The sequence below is a fragment of the Entelurus aequoreus genome, linkage group LG04 (genome assembly GCF_033978785.1).
Source record: "Entelurus aequoreus isolate RoL-2023_Sb linkage group LG04, RoL_Eaeq_v1.1, whole genome shotgun sequence".
Classification (NCBI taxonomy): domain Eukaryota; kingdom Metazoa; phylum Chordata; class Actinopteri; order Syngnathiformes; family Syngnathidae; genus Entelurus; species Entelurus aequoreus.
This window is the reverse complement of record NC_084734.1, coordinates 372,040-392,927: the sequence shown is the minus strand read 5'-3', so window position 1 is coordinate 392,927 and position 20,888 is coordinate 372,040. Positions and strand designations below refer to the sequence as shown.

The 20,888-nt window shown below is 38.6% G+C and overlaps 1 protein-coding gene across 2 annotated transcripts in view; it reads left to right on the top strand.

Annotated features, from left to right (window-relative positions):
* The window catches only part of LOC133648159 (transmembrane 9 superfamily member 2-like), a 43,424-nt gene that overhangs the window by 7,086 nt on the left and 15,450 nt on the right, over positions 1 to 20,888 (top strand). Inside the window, exons 7-17 of one of the 2 annotated variants that reach the window (XM_062043939.1) lie at positions 3,730 to 3,844; positions 6,655 to 6,734; positions 6,808 to 6,913; positions 12,242 to 12,292; positions 12,580 to 12,712; positions 15,048 to 15,167; positions 15,230 to 15,287; positions 15,364 to 15,523; positions 16,996 to 17,147; positions 17,224 to 17,335; positions 17,399 to 17,570. In XM_062043939.1, the coding sequence (XP_061899923.1) occupies positions 3,730 to 3,844; positions 6,655 to 6,734; positions 6,808 to 6,913; positions 12,242 to 12,292; positions 12,580 to 12,712; positions 15,048 to 15,167; positions 15,230 to 15,287; positions 15,364 to 15,523; positions 16,996 to 17,147; positions 17,224 to 17,335; positions 17,399 to 17,570 (1,259 nt within the window). The remainder of the gene's footprint in view (positions 1 to 3,729; positions 3,845 to 6,654; positions 6,735 to 6,807; positions 6,914 to 12,241; positions 12,293 to 12,579; positions 12,713 to 15,047; positions 15,168 to 15,229; positions 15,288 to 15,363; positions 15,524 to 16,995; positions 17,148 to 17,223; positions 17,336 to 17,398; positions 17,571 to 20,888) is intronic. The other variant, XM_062043941.1, reaches the window with a different exon arrangement.

The window sequence follows — 20,888 nt, the reverse complement described above, 5'->3', positions numbered from 1 at the left end:
AGCGGGTGACTTTTCAAATGATGCTACAAATTAGCAGTAGGTGCTACTTTTCGTAACAACGCTTTTGCCGCATACTTGACATATTACGGTTGTCTGTTCAACATCTTCCCGCTTGAAGCCAAACCACCGCCAGACGATGGACCCCCTGCTGTTTTTCTTAGGAATTAATTCTTCCTTCATTTGTTACCAGATTGGCACCTTCTTTCTCTCGTATTACCACTCGCTCCGCTAGCATCACAGCTAATGTTACCCATGCTGCTACCTCTCTGCTCGGCGAGGGCGTATGACGCGACAGTATGTGAGGTATGTAAGAAGGTGCGCTTGTTTTATGTCTCTGTGAGAAGGAGAGACAAGAAAGAGTGGGTAGTGTAGCCTGTAGTGTAATGCCCGCAGCTAAAAGCAACTGCATGAAAACGTATACTCCAATATGACCATATAGTCATTTTCTATATCGCACAGAGACAAACCCGCGATATATCCAGTATATTCCATAAATCGCCCAGCCCTACTTCATAGTCAAAATATCGGGGTTTGGATGTCCAGCGGGGCATCTCTGCGTGGAGTTTGCATGTCTTTCTGCGGCTGCATCCCAAAACCATGCATCTTAGGTCAATTGAACACTCGCTTGTCAAATCAAATCAAACTTTGTTTATAAAGCGCTTTTCATACATAACAGAAATGCAATTTATAATAACATAATAAAATCCCCCGACGAGCAGGTAAACCTGCGAAACAGGCTTTTAGTTTCCTAATGAAGCCTTAGCTTGACGCTCCTCTTCTTTCTCCTGCTCCGCTTGCTGCGGCAACAACAAACTAAACTCCAGACGCTCCTCTTCCTTTTGTATCGTTTACTTGTCAACTTAATCATTCAAAAATTATTCTAAGCATGCAATATACACATTTTCGTATTATTTAAATAAAGTAAATAGTCCCCTTTTGGCTGAATAAACATAAAGCACCTTCCATAAAATGTAAAAGAACTTAAACAGCATTTAGGCTCCTACAAGGCTTGTAGGGATGATATAGCCTCTGTTTTTTTCCTGACATATATTTCGCTCTATTGAGCACTGTATAACGGATAAACCACAGAAGAGCATTTCGGTTCTTGCCAGTAAGTAACAAGGGGAAACGTCTAGAGCAGCGGTCCCCAACCACCGGTTCGGGGACCGGTACCGGTCCGTGACACATTTGCTACCGGGCTGGAGAGAAACATTAAATAATTTATAAAGGACTGCATTTTCTCCGCCTGTCCCACTAGACCAGGGGTCGGCAACCTTTACCACTCAAAGAGCCATTTTGGCAAGTTTCACAAATTAAAGAAAGTGATGGGAGCCACAAAAAAAATTTACAATTTAAAATGAAAAACACTGCATACAGAGCTTAAATGCTTTGTGCTATATTGACCAGGGGTCTCCGACACACGCACCGGCACGCACTTTAATGTGGACATTTGATGTTAGTGCAGCCCGCGAGTTTTGAATGAATGGCGCTTGATAGCGTCATACTTGCCAATCCTCTCATTTTTCCCCGGGAGACTCCCGAATATCAGAGCGTGATGACACCGCCCTCTACAGTCTGCCCTAACAGTGTACCTGCTTGACCACACGTAAGTGACAGCAAGTCGTACTACCTCAGCAACCACACATCTTACACTGACGGTGCCAATACCCAGAATCCCATGCAGCACTAACTCTTCCGTACTAGTTCAGCAACCACACATCTTACACTGACGGTACCAATACACATCTGACACTGACGGTACCAATACACATCTTACACTGACGGTACCAATACCCAGAATCCCATGCAGCACTAACTCTTCCGCTCAACCAACGCAAGGAGAGGGGGGGGGGGGTTGATGTGTGGGGGGATTGTGGTAGCGGGGTGTATAATCTAGACCGGAAGAGTTAGGACTGCATGGGATTCTGGGTAATGGTTGTGTTGTGTTTATGTTGTGTTACAGTGCAGATGTTCTCCAGAAATGTGTTTTTCATTCTTTTTTGGTGTGGGTTCACAGTGTGGCGCATATTTGTAACGTAACAATGTTAAAGTTGTTTGATACGGCTACCGTCAGTGTAAGCTGTGTGGCTGATGAGTAAGTATGCTTTGCTGTCTCCTGTGTGTGCGATTAATAACAACATGCAACATGCGGCTGGACTGGCACGCTGTATGTAAATGCTATAGAGGACAATTACTGCAGTGCATTCAGGGCACGCCCTTTATCTAGTATTTATAGTCTAAATAGGATTATTTTTTCCCTGGGAGTTATTTATGAGAGACACTGAGATCCATAAATCTCCTGGGAAAATCGGGGGGTCGGCAAGTATGTAGCTGAGCCGCATCAGAGTGGTCAAAGAGCCGCATGCGGCTCCGGAGCCGCGGGTTGCCGACCCCTGCACTAGACCATGGGTGTCAAACTTGTTTTCATTGAGGGCCACACCGCAGTCATTACTGCCAGTAAAAGGGCCGTTTGTAACAGTAAATAATTAACGAATTTGCCTATGAATTAAAATATTTGTAACATTTTTTACGTAAAGAGTAAAAAAAATATGCAGATTTTACCACTGTTTTTTACAGAAAAAAACTGGCAGGTTAGTTGCCAGTAAAATATTGTACTGTAAAATATATGGTGTTCTTTTTAAAATTATTATTATTTTTACAACATATCACTGTAAATAGAAATACTGTACCGCTGTTTAATTTAATTTTGGCAACTCCGATGCCAGTTTTTTACCATAATAAAATGTGGTACCATAAAATCATCAATGGTGGATTTTACAGTAAACAAAAAGAACTGACAGCTAAATCGACAGAATTTTACTGTAAAAAAACAAACATCAATTTCCAACTTACAGTAGGAATATGCTGTAAAAAAAACCTCCCTAAATTTTACAGTAAATTCTATTGGTCATTTTTATAGTGTACAATTTGATGGATAACTGGCTTCGAAATCATAAGTTAAGCAGATATTTAAGTATTTATTTGGATTTTGACCAACAAAGTGAGATAATATAATATTTGTTGCAATATTGGACATTATTTTTTCCCCTGTCAAACTAGAAAAAAAACCTAACACCTTTTAGTAAGAAAGTAGAGAAAGAAAATATAAGGTATTTTATTGAAACATATTCTATTATTTCCAGGCTTTTGTGGGCCATATAAAATGACATGGAGGGCCAGATCTGGCCCACGGGCCTTGAGTTTGACACCTGTGCACTAGACACACCAATGAGCTTGTTTATAGATGTGCAATAAAACTCCTCATGGGAAGTTGCCATTTGTTATAACTTTGTGACATGATACAATGCACATTAATGAACATATCAGACAGAAAAGTGACAGATTGTAGCCGAAGGCTGATTTCCATCTGCATCTCATTGCGAAGAAACACTAATTCAGCGTTATGGTGAGTTGCATTTTTCATGCACTTATTCTTGCTGTATTTATCTGGCACGAGTAGAAAGCCGGTCCCTGAAAATCATGCCTACATTAAACCGGTCTGTGGTGAAAAAAAGGTTGGGGACCACTGGTCCAGAGGATGGATGACTGTATGTACTTTGGAAGGTTAGCGCCTGACTTTGCAGTGTCATTACTTGTTAGTATGTTACTTTTCCAGGTCTATGGCTATCATCACATTCATCTCTCTTCATAGTCACTGCATAAAAAAGTAGTTGTGGAGTTAATTTGATGTTCTTTACAAAGCGCCTGTACCTTTTTTACTTTCAACAGTGTCAAACACGCGGATGAGAAAAAGCCAGATTGTGAAAGCGTCAACCCTATGGAGGTACCTGGCCACTTTGACAGTGACGTGTCCATCGTTTACACCTACTCTGTCTCTTTTGAGGTAAGGCCTTTGTACTCTGGGGGTCTTTTCAAAAAGGAGTGGGAAAAAATCAAAATGACAATATTTTTCAATGCTTTTTCTAACTATAAAATATAGATTGTTAATGTCTCCAAAATGTTTTCTAAATGTAATTCTCAAAAATAAAAAATACATTTATTATTACTTTTTTAAGTCATGTTTTGGGCCGTTTGAGAAACCGTACTTTTTGGGGAATTTTGTTCAGCATTTACAAACTTTTTGTACATTAAGGATAGCAACATTGTTATTAGTTTTAGGTACCGAATCCGAAAAAAAAGGTTGGCACTGGCCGAATCCTGCCGGTGCTACCGGGCACCGATTCATGTAAAATCCAACTGTGCCATGTTCCAGTACCTGGGTTGTGTGTAACGTCACACCCGGTTGCTGATTCAGCACTTTGGCACTTGGCGATCACTCAAGCAGCACTGACAGCTTTCTCAGCCAAACTTCCTCTAGGTAGTGTTGCAATTTCCAATGCCCACCAAAAACTTGATTCAAAAATTGCCCCAACGTAAGTTAAGTAAGGCTCCACTTTTCCAAATATGCGCTAGCTTTTTGCTAATATACATCGGCTTTGCTATTGCATGCTACTGAATAGCATTAGCGATTTTACATGGGGATTTCAACACCTCCAAATTTGTTAGTGAAAACTACAACTAAGATGCAAGTTACAATCAAACAGCTTGTGAGTAAAAAGGACAATACACACAGTATACACACTTTTTAGGGTGCAACAAAAGACTAGATTCAGCAGAGACTGAACTGACTAGCCAACACACCACAAACTATACACTACTGCTTTCTAACGTCTTGGACTTTCAACTGGAATTACAACTTATTGGCATGTAGCTGAGATGGGCTCCAGCACCCCCTGCGACCCCAAAAGGGACAAGCGGTAGAAATGGATGGATGGATGGATGTAGGGGTGTAACGGTACGTGTATTTGTATTGAACCGTTTCAGTACGGGGAGTTCGGTTCGGTTCGGAGGTGTACCGAACGAGTTTCCACACGAACATATTAAGCTAAGCTAAAGTCTTAACAAGCTGCTCCGCTTCCTTCTGCCTCTGTCTCTGTCAGTACTCTACACAGCACCCAGCATTGTCCCACCCACACAACCATCTGATTGGTTACATACAGAGCGGTAACAGCCAATCAGCAGTGCGTATTCAGAGCGGTAACAGCCAATCCCCAGTGCGTATTCAGAGCGCATGTAGTCAGTGCTTAGCGTTTAGCAGGTGAGCATCAGGCAGCGGACTCTCCCCAAATGATAATAAACACCTCCCAGTCAACTACTAGTAACATCACTATGAGCCCGTTGACCTCCTAGAAATATAAACTGCAGCTCAGCTCGCTCGCAGTCCTGGCTTGGGGTGAAGGCTAATGCGCTTTTAGCGTAACGTTAGCTCATTTTGCGGTGTGTGTGCGCGTGTGCGTGTGTGTGTTACGGACAGCAAAGCCCTGTCTGTTATTTCACTTATCTTTTTCTGTGTTGATTGAGCTGTGTTGAAGCAGCAAAAAAGGACATTATGTTAAATGAAGAGTTTCTGTCTCTGATAGTTGATATAATAATGTAAGTGCATCATTAAGCCTACATGAACTCCATGGTGTTCAGGGATGAATAGTCTCTCCTATTGCTATTGTACTATTTTTTTCAGCTATAGTTACATGAATCATTAGTAATGGAGCAGCCTAGTTTTGAATGGCAGGGTCCCTGCTAGCACATCTTGATAAAAATATAACATTTACATAATAAAAATCAACTACAGGCTTCCCAAATGCTGTAATAAATTAAGCATAATGAGTTGACTTGAAACTGTTTAATGTTGCACTTTTTATATGTACAAGAAAAGTTTTGTCATTTTATTTAATCTGAGCAACAACTTGAGGCAGTTTAATGTTGATTAACGTGGGTAGAATTATTATAGTGTTCCCAATGTTAAAAGGATAAAGCCATTGTTTACAAATTTGGTAAATAACCAAAAAATGTATATGTTGTTGTTTTCTTACTGTACCGAAAATGAACCAAACCGTGACCTCTAAACCGAGGTACGTACCGAACCAAAAATGTTGTGTACCTTTACACCCCTAGATGGATGACATACTTGTAAATGAGACTCAGAAATGTGATAATGAAACAAGATATAATAACTGGACAGCAGTTGTTATAATCAGAATTTTCTTAGTGTTTCAGTAAAAAGATGAGATTTTATTATCAAAAACAAAATTTATTAACACACAAAAGTAGGGAAAATTTGTACTGTCGAATACTCATATAAATTCTGTACCGTACCGGTTCACAAGTAAACGGTACCCATTCCTAATTGTTCTTCTGAGAGCTAACGCTAAGGAACTACTTTTAGTAGCTCGTTTGCTCCTAGATTTTTATTTCTATTTTTTTACCTGAGTGAGGGTTATGATGTTCATCTAAAGGGGGAACACAAATCTTGCGCTAAAAGATATATATAAAAAAATGCAATTCACCTTTAAGAAGTAGAGGGCTTTTTGTTTTTTTACATTTAAGCGGCAATAAACTTGAATAACTTTCTGTACAATTGCAATAAATGGCAATGGATCATTTGAATCATATTCTTTTTGACTCAGTTTGTCCAATGAATTATTACTGTCCTCTAGTTTACATACATACAGTTTGTATTTTTGGCTGCATGTTGCATTTATCAATGAACTTTGTAAAAAATTGCAATATATCAAAAATATCACATCACTTTATTGTATAATGAAGTCCTTGACTTATTTTACAATAATGATAAATGTTCATCTAATTTTTTTACAGGAAAACAATAAAATCAAGTGGGCTTCCCGCTGGGACTACATCTTGGTCTCCATGCCCCACACAAACATCCAGTGGTTTAGGTGGGCGTGCCATCTAATCAACACATTCCCACAAGAGTGTTTATAGTTTGTAACATTAATCTGTGTCTCTTAGCATCATGAACTCTTTGGTCATCGTGCTCTTCTTGTCCGGCATGGTTGCCATGATCATGCTGAGAACGCTGCACAAGGACATTGCCAGATACAACCAGGTGGACCAGGTAAAAACATTGCCCGTAGTTAAACATTTCTTGCTTTGTCACTAGGAATGGGTACTGAATTTAGTATTTTTATATATTCTGTCGGTACTAGCGAATACTGACTTGCGTAAATCAAACGCTACTATATTTTCAAACCTTGTAGCACCCGACGTCACATCAGGTTGCAGACTCTGCACCGGCTCAAGTAGTTAGCAGGGAAAAAAGATGTATTCATAGCGGACTGCCTATTGGTAATGCTATAATTTTCCATGCCAACAAAGCAAACATACCGTATTTTTCGAAGTATAAGTCGCTCCGGCGTACAAGTCGCTCCGGCCGAAAATGCATAATAAAGAAGGAAAAAAACATATCTAAGTCGCACTGGTGTATAAGTCGCATTTTTTGGGGAAATGTATTTGATAAAAGCCAACACCAAGAATAGACATTTGAAAGGCAATTTAAAATGTCTAAAGAATAGTGAACAACAGGATGAATAAGTGTACGTTATATGAGGCATAAATAAGCAACTGAGAAGGTGCCTGGTATGTTAACGTTAGGGATGATACTCAAAACCGGTTTTCCCGGTTGTTTGATAAGAAAATAACCGAGTCCTCTGACTCGAATCCCTTTTTGAGAACCGGTACCCGTTATCGAGACCACTATAGTAAAGGAAAAGAGTTGATTCTTTATTCGAATCCCTGGAATCCCGTCCCGACCAGAAATGCTCCGTGGGACATCACAAGAATTGACGTCACGTAGCTCAGTCATTAGGCGCAGATAGCGAAAGCAGGAAAACAATGGACGGGAAAAAGTGCTCCAAGGTGTAATAAAGTTCAAAACCAAAGCTATAATCCATCGAATAACTTTACTGAGAGATTTTAGCAGGGTAAAACACATGACGAACACTTTTACCACCAACCGGAAACATAGCAACCAGGCTAGCAACGCACCTCCTTTACGGCAGCTGTCGCAACGTTCTTAAAGCAACCGCAGCACATACATATATATACAACATATCTCCCTTTTTTAACTTTTGTTTTTATTTCCTTGTAAACAAAACAAAATCACACTGTAGATGTGTTGTTTGTCTAATTATAAATAATGCAGACGAGGCGTGTTGGCTGAGTTCTTGACGTTTACTTTCACAGCGTGGCAACATGCAACACTTTTCGGGGCTACCGCGCATGCTCGTAACTCCCGTTGCATGCTGGGTAGTGTAGTTGTTATATTCTCTAGCTCATAACATTTTTCCCCCTATAAAGAAATAATGTTAACTCAATAAAGTGTATTTCTTTTTTTAGCTTTAACTTTTCATTTTTTAGCATTGTAACCACATTTGCAAAGAACTTTTCTCTTCATAGAATTTTCTTTCAATAAAGAAATAAAGTGCAAAAATGTCAAAGCATCATAACAAACAGTTATGTCAAATAGCAGCAGAAGTGCACTTTTTGGAGAGCTGTATTATTTTCAGTTTAGTGCCCAAGGGACTGATTTTATTTAACACTATATTATTATTTATACACCTATAGTGATCACAGAGACAGCTTGTTTTTGTGTTACTGTATATATTTGTTTCTCTGAAAAATCCCACTTAATATACTTTGGGTAACAACAGTCAATATTTATTTATTTTATTTTTTTAGGTGGGTAACAGTCAATATTTATTTATTTATTAGATTTTATTTTTTTATTATATAATAAAAGTGAGCTTTTGTTAAACCAAATATTGTGTGTTTTTTTTTCCATATACAACAACCTATCTGGACTCGATAAGAGAATCGATAAGGAATCGGTTCGATAAGAGGATTCGATAATAGGCTCGAACTCGATAATTCCTTATCAAACATCATCCCTAGTTAACGTAACATATTATGGTAAGAGTCATTCAAATAAGTATAACATATAGAACATGCTATACGTTTACCAAACAATCTGTCACTCCTAATCGCTAAATCCCATGAAATCTTATACGTCTAGTCTCTTATGTGAATGAGCTAAATAATATTATTTGATATTTTACGCCAATGTGTTAATAAATTCACACATAAGTCGCTCCTGAGTATAAGTCGCACCCCCCCGGCCAAACTATGAAAAAAACTGCGACTTATAGTCCGAAAAATACAGTACCTGATTGAAAAGCGCCCATTCACATTGGATGTGCCATACAGGCTACTTACTAGCATTGGCGATTTTACATGGCAATTCCGACACCGCCAAATTTAGCAATCAAAACTACAACTTGCATGCACGCTACAGTCAAATAGCTGGTGTCTAAAAGTGCAATACTATTGCTTCCTGACTATGGCAACACATAGAGGACAAACTGAACTCAATATATTTTGTTTGCTAAGAGTCTGTCAATTTAATTGTGTTCACTTCCTGTGTGGAAGGAAAGGAGGGTGTTGGGGCAGAAATCAAACATTACTAAGCAATTAAGAGTTTAAAAAAATAATGGTGCGGTGTTACGGAAGAGTCAAAAATAAGGATTAAAAAGAATGCAAATGTAATGGACATATTTTAAAAATAATAAATATAAGTGATTAATTTGATTCAATCGATCAATCAAACTTTATTTACATAGCCCTTAATCAAAGGTGCCTTGATGGGCTGCACAAACCACAATGACATCACTGAACTAGGGCTGGACCAATGAAACCATATTAATATATATCGCGATAGACACATCATTGATATCAATATAAAACACTTTTGATAAAACACTCAATACAATACAGTGAAACAGCTGGTGTGTAAAAATACAATAGTATGGCTTCCTGACTATGGCAACACAAACTAAAATGAATGCATACCTGCAAAAGAGACTCAGAAGGGTAAGAAAACGAGATGTAACTACTGAACAGAACGGTTGTCATTATCAGCTCGTTGTAAAATGTTAAATAACAAAATGAGATTTTATTAGGGTTGTCCCCGGTACCAAAATGTATTTCAATACTTTTCAAAAAAAAAAAAAAAAAAAAAAGCGACCACAAAAAATCTCATCATTTACTTCATTGTAATAGAAAATCTTACAATACATTAGAACTGTTTCTTATTGCACTCAAAGAACAATTTTAGAAGATTATAATAAATGAAAAGGCATTAAACACTTTGGACTTCCCTTATTGCACCCAAAGAACAATGAACCATTTTATGCAGTGTCTCCCATAATTTAGGATTAGGTTAGAATAGAATAGAAAACTTTATTGACATTGTATTAAATGCCTCGTGTGCTTTAAGACACATACAACAATTGGTAAATACTAAAATCATTACTATGGCTGAAACTACACAGATAAGACATCTAGCCGATAAAACCCAAATTGTTCAAGATACCGCTAAGTGGGCGGTTTTGATTGCGCTAATAAATTGGCATCAAGCCAACCAGCTGTGTGCGTGTCTACATATTTATATGTGCACAACAGGGAAGCTAGTTAACTACTGTAACTGTCACTCTTTAAACTCCCTGCGCACGTCTCAATGCTTGTTATTTTAGTGCTGAAGTTTGAAGCTAAGATGGTAATACTCTGTTGCCATCTTTGGCGAGGCATGTTTTAAAGCTTCCGTGTTTAAAGCTTTAACCTTTTACTTGGTTTTGGAGCCAAAATACCTCCATTGAGCTTCACGTATTCTCTCTATTAACCAGTAGAACTGCAGTTTTTTGCCATTCTTCCTCTACACACTGTTTCTGCTTTTGTGCGTGAATTGACAAACTAAACATGCGCCGATCGGCAGGATTCAGGTGGGGGAAAAAATGCCAGTACAATACTGTACAACTGTAGATTTTATTGTTAAACAAAATAACATTTATTACCACATGAACACTGTTGCGTCTGACCTGACTTCCTCTCAGGGAATACAAGTCACTTGTCAATCCCAAATCAGATGACATATATGTTGAGTAAGAAGGACCATCAAGACAGAATATGAATATTATCAAGTTTTACTAAAGCTTTAGGAGACCAGGGGCCGTACTTATCAAGCTTCTTAGAATTACTCCTAAGAAGTCTGCTAAGAGTTGACTTAAGAGTAAATAAATTATTCGCTGAAAGCTGCACTTAAAAGTTAGTTATCAAGCGTCTTACTCACACTTTCAGCGAAGTGTAGGACTGAATCTCAAGTGTCACACTCAGAGCTGAATTACGACATTACTATGTGCCGTAAACGGAATTTTAGGTGACGTCATTTCTGTGTCCATAGAAATGACCAATCACGGAAGGGAAACCGTTGTCTAAGAATAAAGAAATATCTTGGAAATATTTAAGTGGACAATGGGAGTGTATATTTTGACAATAAACTACAAAATAATACAAAACAAACTAGTCCCCGCCGGCACTCACGCTACCGCTCCCTCTCTTCTATCGCCCACACACTCACTGACGTCACTCACCTCACGGCCACACACATACGCTACTGTCATAACATTTTCTTTCCAATTCATTAATTAGGCAACTAATTTGAAACTGGTGTGGGTGGCTCTATATATACTAGCCCACTGCAGACACATGCAGAAATCAACAAGGAATCGAAAAGTATTAAATCTGTGACAAAAATAATATCCGCTCTGTCTAAACGATACCGTTTGATCAGCTGCTCGTCATAAAAAAAAAAAAAACATTGTTCCGTTCCCTGAACGTTCGCGCACGTCTCTCTCGCCTCAGTGCCATCCCCTGCTGGCAACTCCTAACCACTTAAGACACCTCTGAAGGTCTCTTAAATATCGTGGAGAGTAGGAGTGATTCTTAGACTTAAGAACGTTGATAAAAAGCTTTTACTCTTAAGTTTGAGAGTAGGACTAAATTTCGCAAATTCTCAGGACTTAAGTGTAAAATGGCACTCTAAGAAGCTTGATAAGTACGGCCCCAGTCCTACAGTCCGTTAATAGCGGCATCTAGAAGCGGTCTGAAAGCCAAACGGTAAGAGACAACTTATTGAATACGAAAACAGCCCCCACCCTGCCCAGATAGGAATGCAGCCTCATTGTTCTAATACTGATAAGGTAAAAAGAGAGTATGCTATACTCCCACATTCCAACCCCTTCAAGGTAAAGCACAGAGTTTACTTACGGACATAATATACAAGCAAAAAGAGTACACATGGGAAAATATTAGCTGCTCTAAACATGACTATGAATAAAGAAAGAACTGTAAAAAATATATGCATTCTCCACAATAAACACATGGAAGTACAGAAAAGTGGTACCATTACCGTTTTGCCAGGTGAACATGTACCCATCCCTAGTTGACACCGTAGCACGTGAGTGTATTGGCGGTTGTGTATTTGATTGGGAAAAAAAGTATCTGCTAGTTTGTTTGCGTCAGGAAGTACTGAACGTGTTGTCACATTTCACAGGCAGACTTGATAAAGGTTCCACCGACCACGCTGAAATCCTCTCCCATTTATGTAAGCGTACCAAAAACACCCACATCTGTTGTGGTACTTCAATCTGGTGTGTGCGTGTGTGTGAGGGTGTGAGATGACTGCAACAACACACATGGGAGAGGAATGTAAAAATGTGTCAAGACCTGAACCACACACTATATGTTTGAAGGATACATTGGAGTCGTAGCACAGCAAATGTGTCAGATTTAGTTTACTGTAACCCACTGTGTAGTTAGTCCTTGGTTTTACCGCTCATGTGATGCACTCTGTTGATTGGCCTTCTCATTCTTCTCCTTTCCCCCCCACAGGAAGACGCCCAGGAGGAGTCCGGCTGGAAGCAGGTGCATGGGGATGTGTTCCGGCCACCCAGGAAGGGCATGCTGCTCTCCATATTCCTCGGCCAGGGAACGCAGATCTTCATCATGACCTTCATCACCCTCTGTAAGAAGGGCTGGCAATCAATAGCAGCGACAGTACTTAGGCTTGCAAAGGGGTGGACATTTACCACGGGAAGTTAAGCTCGGAAAGTTTGGAAATATTGACCATTTTTTGATTATTCAAAGTTGGACACCGTCCATGGGAATGAATGGAAATATATGGGTATGAATGGGGAATTACAATAATAATATATTATTGGGCACTTGTCTATATGCTGCTGCATCTTTGTGCCATTTTTGACGTAGCTCTTTGCACAGTATTTGCAAATGTACACCGCCTTTCTGCCTACATAGGTTGGGGTGAAATGTCTCCACACATCAGATGGTGTACGTGGCATTATTCTGTTTGTATTTATTTATTCTTGTAAAACACTAATGCAATGCCACACACATATATAAATAGCCAGCTAAACAATTGGAGTAGTCTTTAAAAATATTTTACTGATGGACAAATTAATAGAAATAGGCTAGATCAGGGGTCACCAACGCGGTGCCCGCGGGCACCAGGTAGCCCGTAAGGACCAGATGAGTAGCCCGCCGGCCTGTTCTAAAAATAGCTGAAATAGCAGCACTAACCAGTGAGCTGCCTCTATTTTTTAAATTGTATTTATTTACTAGCAAGCTGGTCTCGCTTTGCCCGACATTTTTAATTCTAAGAGACAAAACTCAAATAGAATTTGAAAATCCAAGAAAATATTTTAAAGACTTGGTCTTCACTTGTTTAAAAAAATTCATTATTTTTTTTACTTTGCTCCTCATAACTTTCAGAAAGACAATTTTAGAGAAAAAATACAACCTTAAAAATGATTTTAGGATTTTTAAACACATATACCTTTTTACCTTTTAAATTCCTTCGTCTTCTTTCCTGACAATTTAAAGTTAAAGTTAAAGTACCAATGATTGTCACACACACACTAGGTGTGGTGAAATTTGTCCTCTGCATTTGACCCATCCCCTTGATCACCCCCTGGGGGGTGAGGGGAGCAGTGGGCAGCAGCGTAGCCGCGCCCGGGAATCATTTTTTGGTGATTTAACCCCCAATTCCAACCCTTGATGCTGAGTGCCAAGCAGGGAGGTAATGGGTCCCATTTTATAAATCAATGTTCAAGTAAAACTTTTTTTTTTATTGTAAAGAATAATAAATACATTTTAATTTAATTCTTCATTTTAGCTTCTGTTTTTTCGACGAAGAATATTTGTGAAATATTTCTTCAAATTTATGATTAAAATTCAAAAAAATTATTCTGGCAAATCTAGAAAATCTGTAGAATCAAATTTAAATCTAATTTCAAAGTCTTTTGATTTTCTTTTAAAAATTTTGTTCTGGAAAATCTAGAAGAAATAATGATTTGTCTTTGTTAGAAATATAGCTTTGTTTGTTATATATTGTTTGTTATATATTCTAACAAAGTGTAGATTGTATTTTAACCTATTTAAAACATTTCATCAAAATTCTAAAATTAATCTTAATCAGGAAAAATTACTAATGATGATCCATAAATTCTTTTTTTTTAAGTTTTTCTCTTTTTTTCGGTTGAATTTTGAATTTTAAAGAGTCAAAATTGAAGATAAACTATGTTTCAAAATTTAATTTTCATTTTTTTCGTGTTTTCTCCTATTTTAAACCGTTCAATTAAGTGTAAATATCATTAATTATTAATAATAACATAGAGTTAAAGGTAAATTGAGCAAATTGGCTATTTCTGGCTATTTATTTAAGTGTGTATCAAACTGGTAGCCCTTCGCATTAATCAGTACCCAAGAAGTAGCTCTTGGTTTCAAAAAGGTTGGTGACCCCTGGGCTAGATGAATAAAAGAACACTCAATCAGCATGATGAATCAAACTATAACCTACATTCTTGTATGACAACAGAATGGCTAGCAGAACAGAAGGCAGAGGAAACTACACCTTTTGATTTAGTATTTGAGTAGCCCACAGTCATACAGTAACAAGCAATTAGACCTCTATTAAACTTAAATACCATAGATCAAATATATTTACCCCAGTAATATCATCAACACTTACCTGACTGGATGAAGTCCTTGGGCTCAAATACTTGTGTGGCCTCAATAGCCCTGCTGTAGTGTGTAGCATACTGGGAATTATCTGTGCATGTGATGGAGGAATGCACAGTGCAGGGTTGAAATTCTACTGAATTTACATTAAATCAGGTTGTTTTAGTTAATAATCATGCTGCAAGATCTAGCATGTTGCATTCAATGTTTATTCCCATTAATTCTCGTTAATTCCCATGGAAAGTTTCCAGCTTTGAATATTCCCGGAATTTTGCAACCCTAACAGTACTAGTGTTATAATGTGATGACTTCCCCCTCTGTAGTCCTGGCCTGCCTTGGCTTCCTGTCGCCGGCCAACAGAGGCGCCCTGATGACGTGCTCCGTGGTCCTCTGGGTCCTGCTGGGCACCCCTGCTGGCTACGTGTCAGCACGCCTGTACAAAAGTAAGATGGAAAGTTGTGTTTATAATACAAGTTTGTGTGCTCATCTTAACTTTTTTTTGCAGCCTTTGGAGGAGAAAAGTGGAAGACAAACGTCCTGTTGACAGCTCTCTTGTGCCCTGGGTTTGTTCACGCTCACAAAATATCTCTTTTGCTGTTTTATTCTATCCATTCTCCTTTTAATATGACGCTTCTTCAGTATCGTGTTTGCCGACTTCTTCCTGATGAACCTGATCCTTTGGGTGGAAGGGTCCTCAGCAGCCATCCCCTTCGGGACCCTGGTAGCAATCCTGGCCCTGTGGTTTGGAATTTCTGTGCCGCTCACCTTCATCGGTGCCTACTTTGGATTCAAGAAGGCCGTACGTATCATGTGGCGCCTCTTACCGCTAAACACAATGCATCCTGGGACAGAAATGCTTCACGTTGGAAATAGAATAATTAGGAGCGTCAAAAAAAATCAAATTTCCAATGAATCTCGTTTTTTATTTGTAATGACTCTTCTTCGATTCAAAAAAATCAAATTAATTTTCAAAAAGTATTTTATTTTATTTTTCCCAGTTTAGCCACTCAGACAAATCATATAGTAGATGTAGATGATCTATATCTGCTGTACACATTTACATGAGACAAGAGAAGTGTTGGATACTTCTCCTGTTGCCTTATTTATATTTTATTTTATTAATCATTTGGCTAGAATTTTACTAAACAAAACCACTTATAAGTAATATAAAAAAGACATAACATCCGTTGTTTATTTTATGGAAGAATGTAGCTAATTATATAAGTGTGACCCAATGTAAATAAAACAAATTTTAGATTTTGAATCGAGAATATTTTTGTTACTGTGGCCAAAACGATTAAATAAAACATCTGCCTTGTTTAAATATTTGCGCCTACTATGCTACTGGTATTTTAATGTTGTCATTATGGTGGTACTTAATGAATACTTAGGTCTACTACACTACTGTATTTAATGTCATTATGGTGGTACTTAATGAATACTTAGGTCTACTACACTACTGTATTTAATGTCATTATGGTGGTACTTAATGAATACTTAGGTCTACTACACTACTGTATTTAATGTTGTCATTATGGTGGTACTTAATGAATACTTAGGTCTACTACACTACTGTATTTAATGTCATTATGGTGGTACTTAATGAATACTTAGATCTACTACACTACTGTATTTAATGTTGTCATTATGGTGGTACTTAATGAATACTTAGGTCTACTACACTACTGTATTTAATGTTGTCATTATGCTGGTACTTGATGAATAATTAGGTCTACTACACTACTGTATTTTAATGTTGTCATTATGGTAGTACTTAATGAATACTTAGGTCTACTACACTACTGTATTTAATGTTGTCATTATGGTGGTACTTAATGAATACTTAGGTCTACTACACTACTGTATTTAATGTTGTCATTATGGTGGCACTTGGAGAGACAAGTGTTTTCTGAGGTGGTACTTGGTGAAATAAGTTTCCGAACCACTGCGTTAATAAAATATGTTCTGGGGTTTAAGAGTCGTAAGTATAAAAAGCAGTAAATTAAACACTTTCAACAAGAACAATATAATATAGTGGACAAAAGTATTGTAACACCAATAGTGTTAGCTCAAGTGGATGTTTGCTTGCTGTTTTGTCGAGAAGCTAAGAAAAGCCAGACACAGTTACTATCTTGATGCGTACGTGCATGTTTTGTGAGATTTGAGAGACCGTTTCCCCAATATTTGGTCAAATTCTGAATGCGGACCTTTATATTCAGTTTCCACTGGAAAATAATTGCATATTTGTTTGTACTTTTTGCGCTCATGCAGGCAATCGGGCAACCAGTGAGAACCAATCAAATCCCCCGCCAAATTCCCGAGCAGTCGTTCTTCACCAAGCCCATTCCTGGAATAGTGATGGGGGGCATCCTGCCCTTTGGCTGCATCTTCATCCAACTCTTCTTCATCCTCAATAGCATTTGGTAAGCGGCTTGGTGGGAATGCTCACTTCACTTGTCTCGCTCACGTTTGTTTATTTTTGTTATTGTACCGTGAAAGGTCCCATCAGATGTACTACATGTTCGGCTTCCTGTTCCTGGTTTTCATCATTCTGCTCATCACATGCTCGGAGGCCACCATTCTGCTCTGCTACTTCCACTTATGTGCTGAGGTACACAAACACAATAAATCAACACTTACTGGGTGTTAAAAGTGGCCTCATTTGTGTGTCCAGGACTACCACTGGTGGTGGCGATCCTTCCTGACCAGCGGCTTTACCGCGGTCTACCTCTTCATATACGCCGTGCATTATTTCTTATCCAAGCTGCAAATCATCGGCGCAGCCAGCACCTTCCTCTACTTCGGATACACCTTGATCATGGTCCTTATCTTCTTCCTCTTCACAGGTGAGCCTCACCGCACCAAACTAAAGCCCATAAGCAGCAGCAGTTCAATGTATGTCCAAGCCTTAAAGGGGTGTGGCCTTTTTCAGTGGTACTATCAGGATCCCCATCCTGGTACAAGCGCAATATAGCACCAGGAAGTTGTTAAAGCTATTGTGAAACTGTTGTCTCTTCATAAATGAGTCAGCACTGATAAAGATCTTTTTCATGTGAAATACAACAGCATGTACAGATCGGGTCACTTGTAAAGTGGATGAAAATGTGGCCTTTTTAAAACATAAGTAGAGATGCTAAATGCTTTAAAATGTGATATCGGAAATGATCGGTATCGGTTTCAAAAAGTAAAATGTATGACTTTTTAAAACGCTGCTGTGTACACGACGTAGGGAGAAGTACAGAGCGCCAATAAACCTTAAAGGCACTGCCTTTACGTGCCGGCCCAGTCACATAATATCTACGGCTTTTCACACACACAAGTGAATGCAATGCATACTTGGTCAACAGCCATACAGGTCACACTGAGGGTAGCCGTATAAACAAGTGAACACTGTTACAAATATGCGCCACACTGTGAACCCACACCAAACAAGAATGACAAACACATTTCGGGAGAACATCCGCACCGTAACACAACATAAACACAACAGAACAAATGCCCAGAACCCCTTGCAGCACCAACTCTTCCGGGACGCTACAATATACGCTACCCGCTACCCCCCATCCCCCCACCTCAACCTCCTCATGCATGTCCCAAATTCCAAGCTGCTGTTTTGAGGCATGTTAAAAAAAATGATGCACTTTGTGACTTCAATAATAAATATGGCAGTGCCATGTTGGCATTTTTTTCCATGACTTGAGTTGATTTGTTTTGGAAAACCTTGTTACATTGTTTAGTGCATCCAGCGGGGTGTCACAACAACATTGGGCATAATAATGTGTTAATTCCACGACTGTATATATCGGTATCGGTTGATATCGGAATCGGTAATTAAGAGTTGGACAATATCGGGACATCGGCAAAAAAAGCCATTATCGGACATCTCTAATCATAAGCTATTAATCCAACCGTATGTTTATTATTGTGGTATAGAACTGCACTACATCATATTGATGTAAGTCAGTGCACGGGACAAATATTACAAGCATTTATCATCAATACAAAGCATAAACAATACATAAGTGTTTTATATGAGGTTTAGAATTCTCATATGTCCCCATTAAAAAAAAACTGAGTAAACAAGAGCTCCCACTTTTTCGTTTATTTTTTAATTTTTTGAGTCTCAACTTAAAAATGAAGTGAATAGAGATGAGGGATTTTGGGATACTGGCGCTGTGTCAAATAAATGGTCCTTTTACCCCCCACATACCCGTATTCATCCCTTTCACAGTTACTAGCTCAGGAGTGTGCATGCACGTCGCACAGCCCATTATTCTTTTTTGATTATTGTTTTTATAATGTGGCGACGCCAAATCGCAATTTGATTAATGGCCTAGCTCTATTACATATAAGTACATTCACAGCGCTTCACTTTTTCCACATTTTATGTTACAGCCTTATTCCAAAATGGAATAAATTCACGTTTGTCCTTAAAATTCTACAGGCAATACCCCATAATGACAATTTGAAATTGTTGTTTTTTATAAATTTTGCAAATGTATTGAAATAAAAAGAACTGAGAAATCACATACAGGTAAATATTCACAGCCTTTGTTCAATACTTTGGATGCACCTTTGGCAGCAATTACAGCATTAAGTCTTTTTGAGTACGATGCCAAAGCTTGGCGCACCTATCTTTGGGCACTTTTTAATTTTTAATACATTTGCAAACTTTTCACATTGTCATTTTGGAGCATTGTCTTTAACATTTTGGGAACAAAAATTAATTTATTCCATTTTAGTTCATTTGGTTCAGTTGGTAGAGTGGCCGTGCCAGCAACTTGAGGGTTCCAGGTTTGATCCCTGCTTCCGCCATCCTAGTCACTGCCGTTGTGTCCTTGAGCAAGACACTTTACCCACCTGCTCCCAGTGTCGCACACACTGGTTTAAAATGTAATTTAGATCAGTGTTTTTCAACCTAGTGTGCCGTGAGATACAGTCTGGTGTGCCGTGGGAGATGATCTAATTTCACCTATTTGGGTTAAAAATATCTGTTGCAAACCAGTAATTATAATCCGCAAATAATGTGCCGTTGTTGAGTGTCTGTGCTGTCTGGAGATCGGCAGACTTGCCACTTTATACTCTTCCATATCAGTAGGTAGGTAGCTAATTGCTTTGTAGATGTCGGAAACAGCAGGAGGCATACTGCAGGTAAAAAGGTACCTAATGCTTAAACCAAAAATAAACAAAAGGTGAGTCCCCCTAAGAAAAGGCATTGAAGCTTAGGGAAGGCTATGCAGAATGAAACTAAAACTGAACTGGCTACAAAGTAAAAAAAAACAGAATGCTGGACGACAGCAAAGACTTACTGTGGAGCAAAGACGGCGTCCACAATGTACATCCGAACATGACATGACCATCAACGATGTCCCCGCAAAGAAGGATTAAAAACAACTGAAATATTCTTGATTGCTAAAACAAAGTAGATGCGGGAAATATCGCTCAAAGGAAGACATGAAACTGCTACAGGAAAATACCAAATAAAGACAAAAAGCCACCAAAATAGGAGCGCGAGACAAGAAGTAAAACGCTACACACAGGAAAAGAGCAAAAAAGTCCAAATAAGTCAGGGTGTGATGTGACAGGTGGTGACAGTACACCTACTTTGAGACAAGAGCTATAGTGATGCATGCTTGGTTATGCTTTTAAGTCATATCCAACAATTGCGACAACCACTTTTTACTGTCAACTGAGTTTCGTTTTTTAAAGATTTCTGCTGGTGGTGTGCCTCCGCATTTTCTCAACGCAAAAAATGTGCCTTGGCTCAAAAAAGGTTGAACAACACTGATTTAGATGATGGGTTTCACTATGTAAAGCGCTTTGAGTCACTAGAGAAAAGCGCTATATAAATGTAATTCACTTCACGTCGTTCTGAAAGAAGGCTGTAACATAACAAAATGTGGAAAAAGTGAAGTGCTGTGAATATATTCTGTATGCACTGAAACTTATATTTGATTGTCACCTGCAACACAAAAGCTAAGGTAATGTTTTTTCTTCCAAAAATAGCCTAGCATATACTGACGTACGTTGAATTGGTCTTAGCATTGTTAATATACAACATGTATCAACTCTGTATTCTTTCACTATTCACTATGAAAACATGCAGACACCACCGGTTCAACGAAGCATGCGCCCAACATTCTCCACTTTGTGAGAATATCACC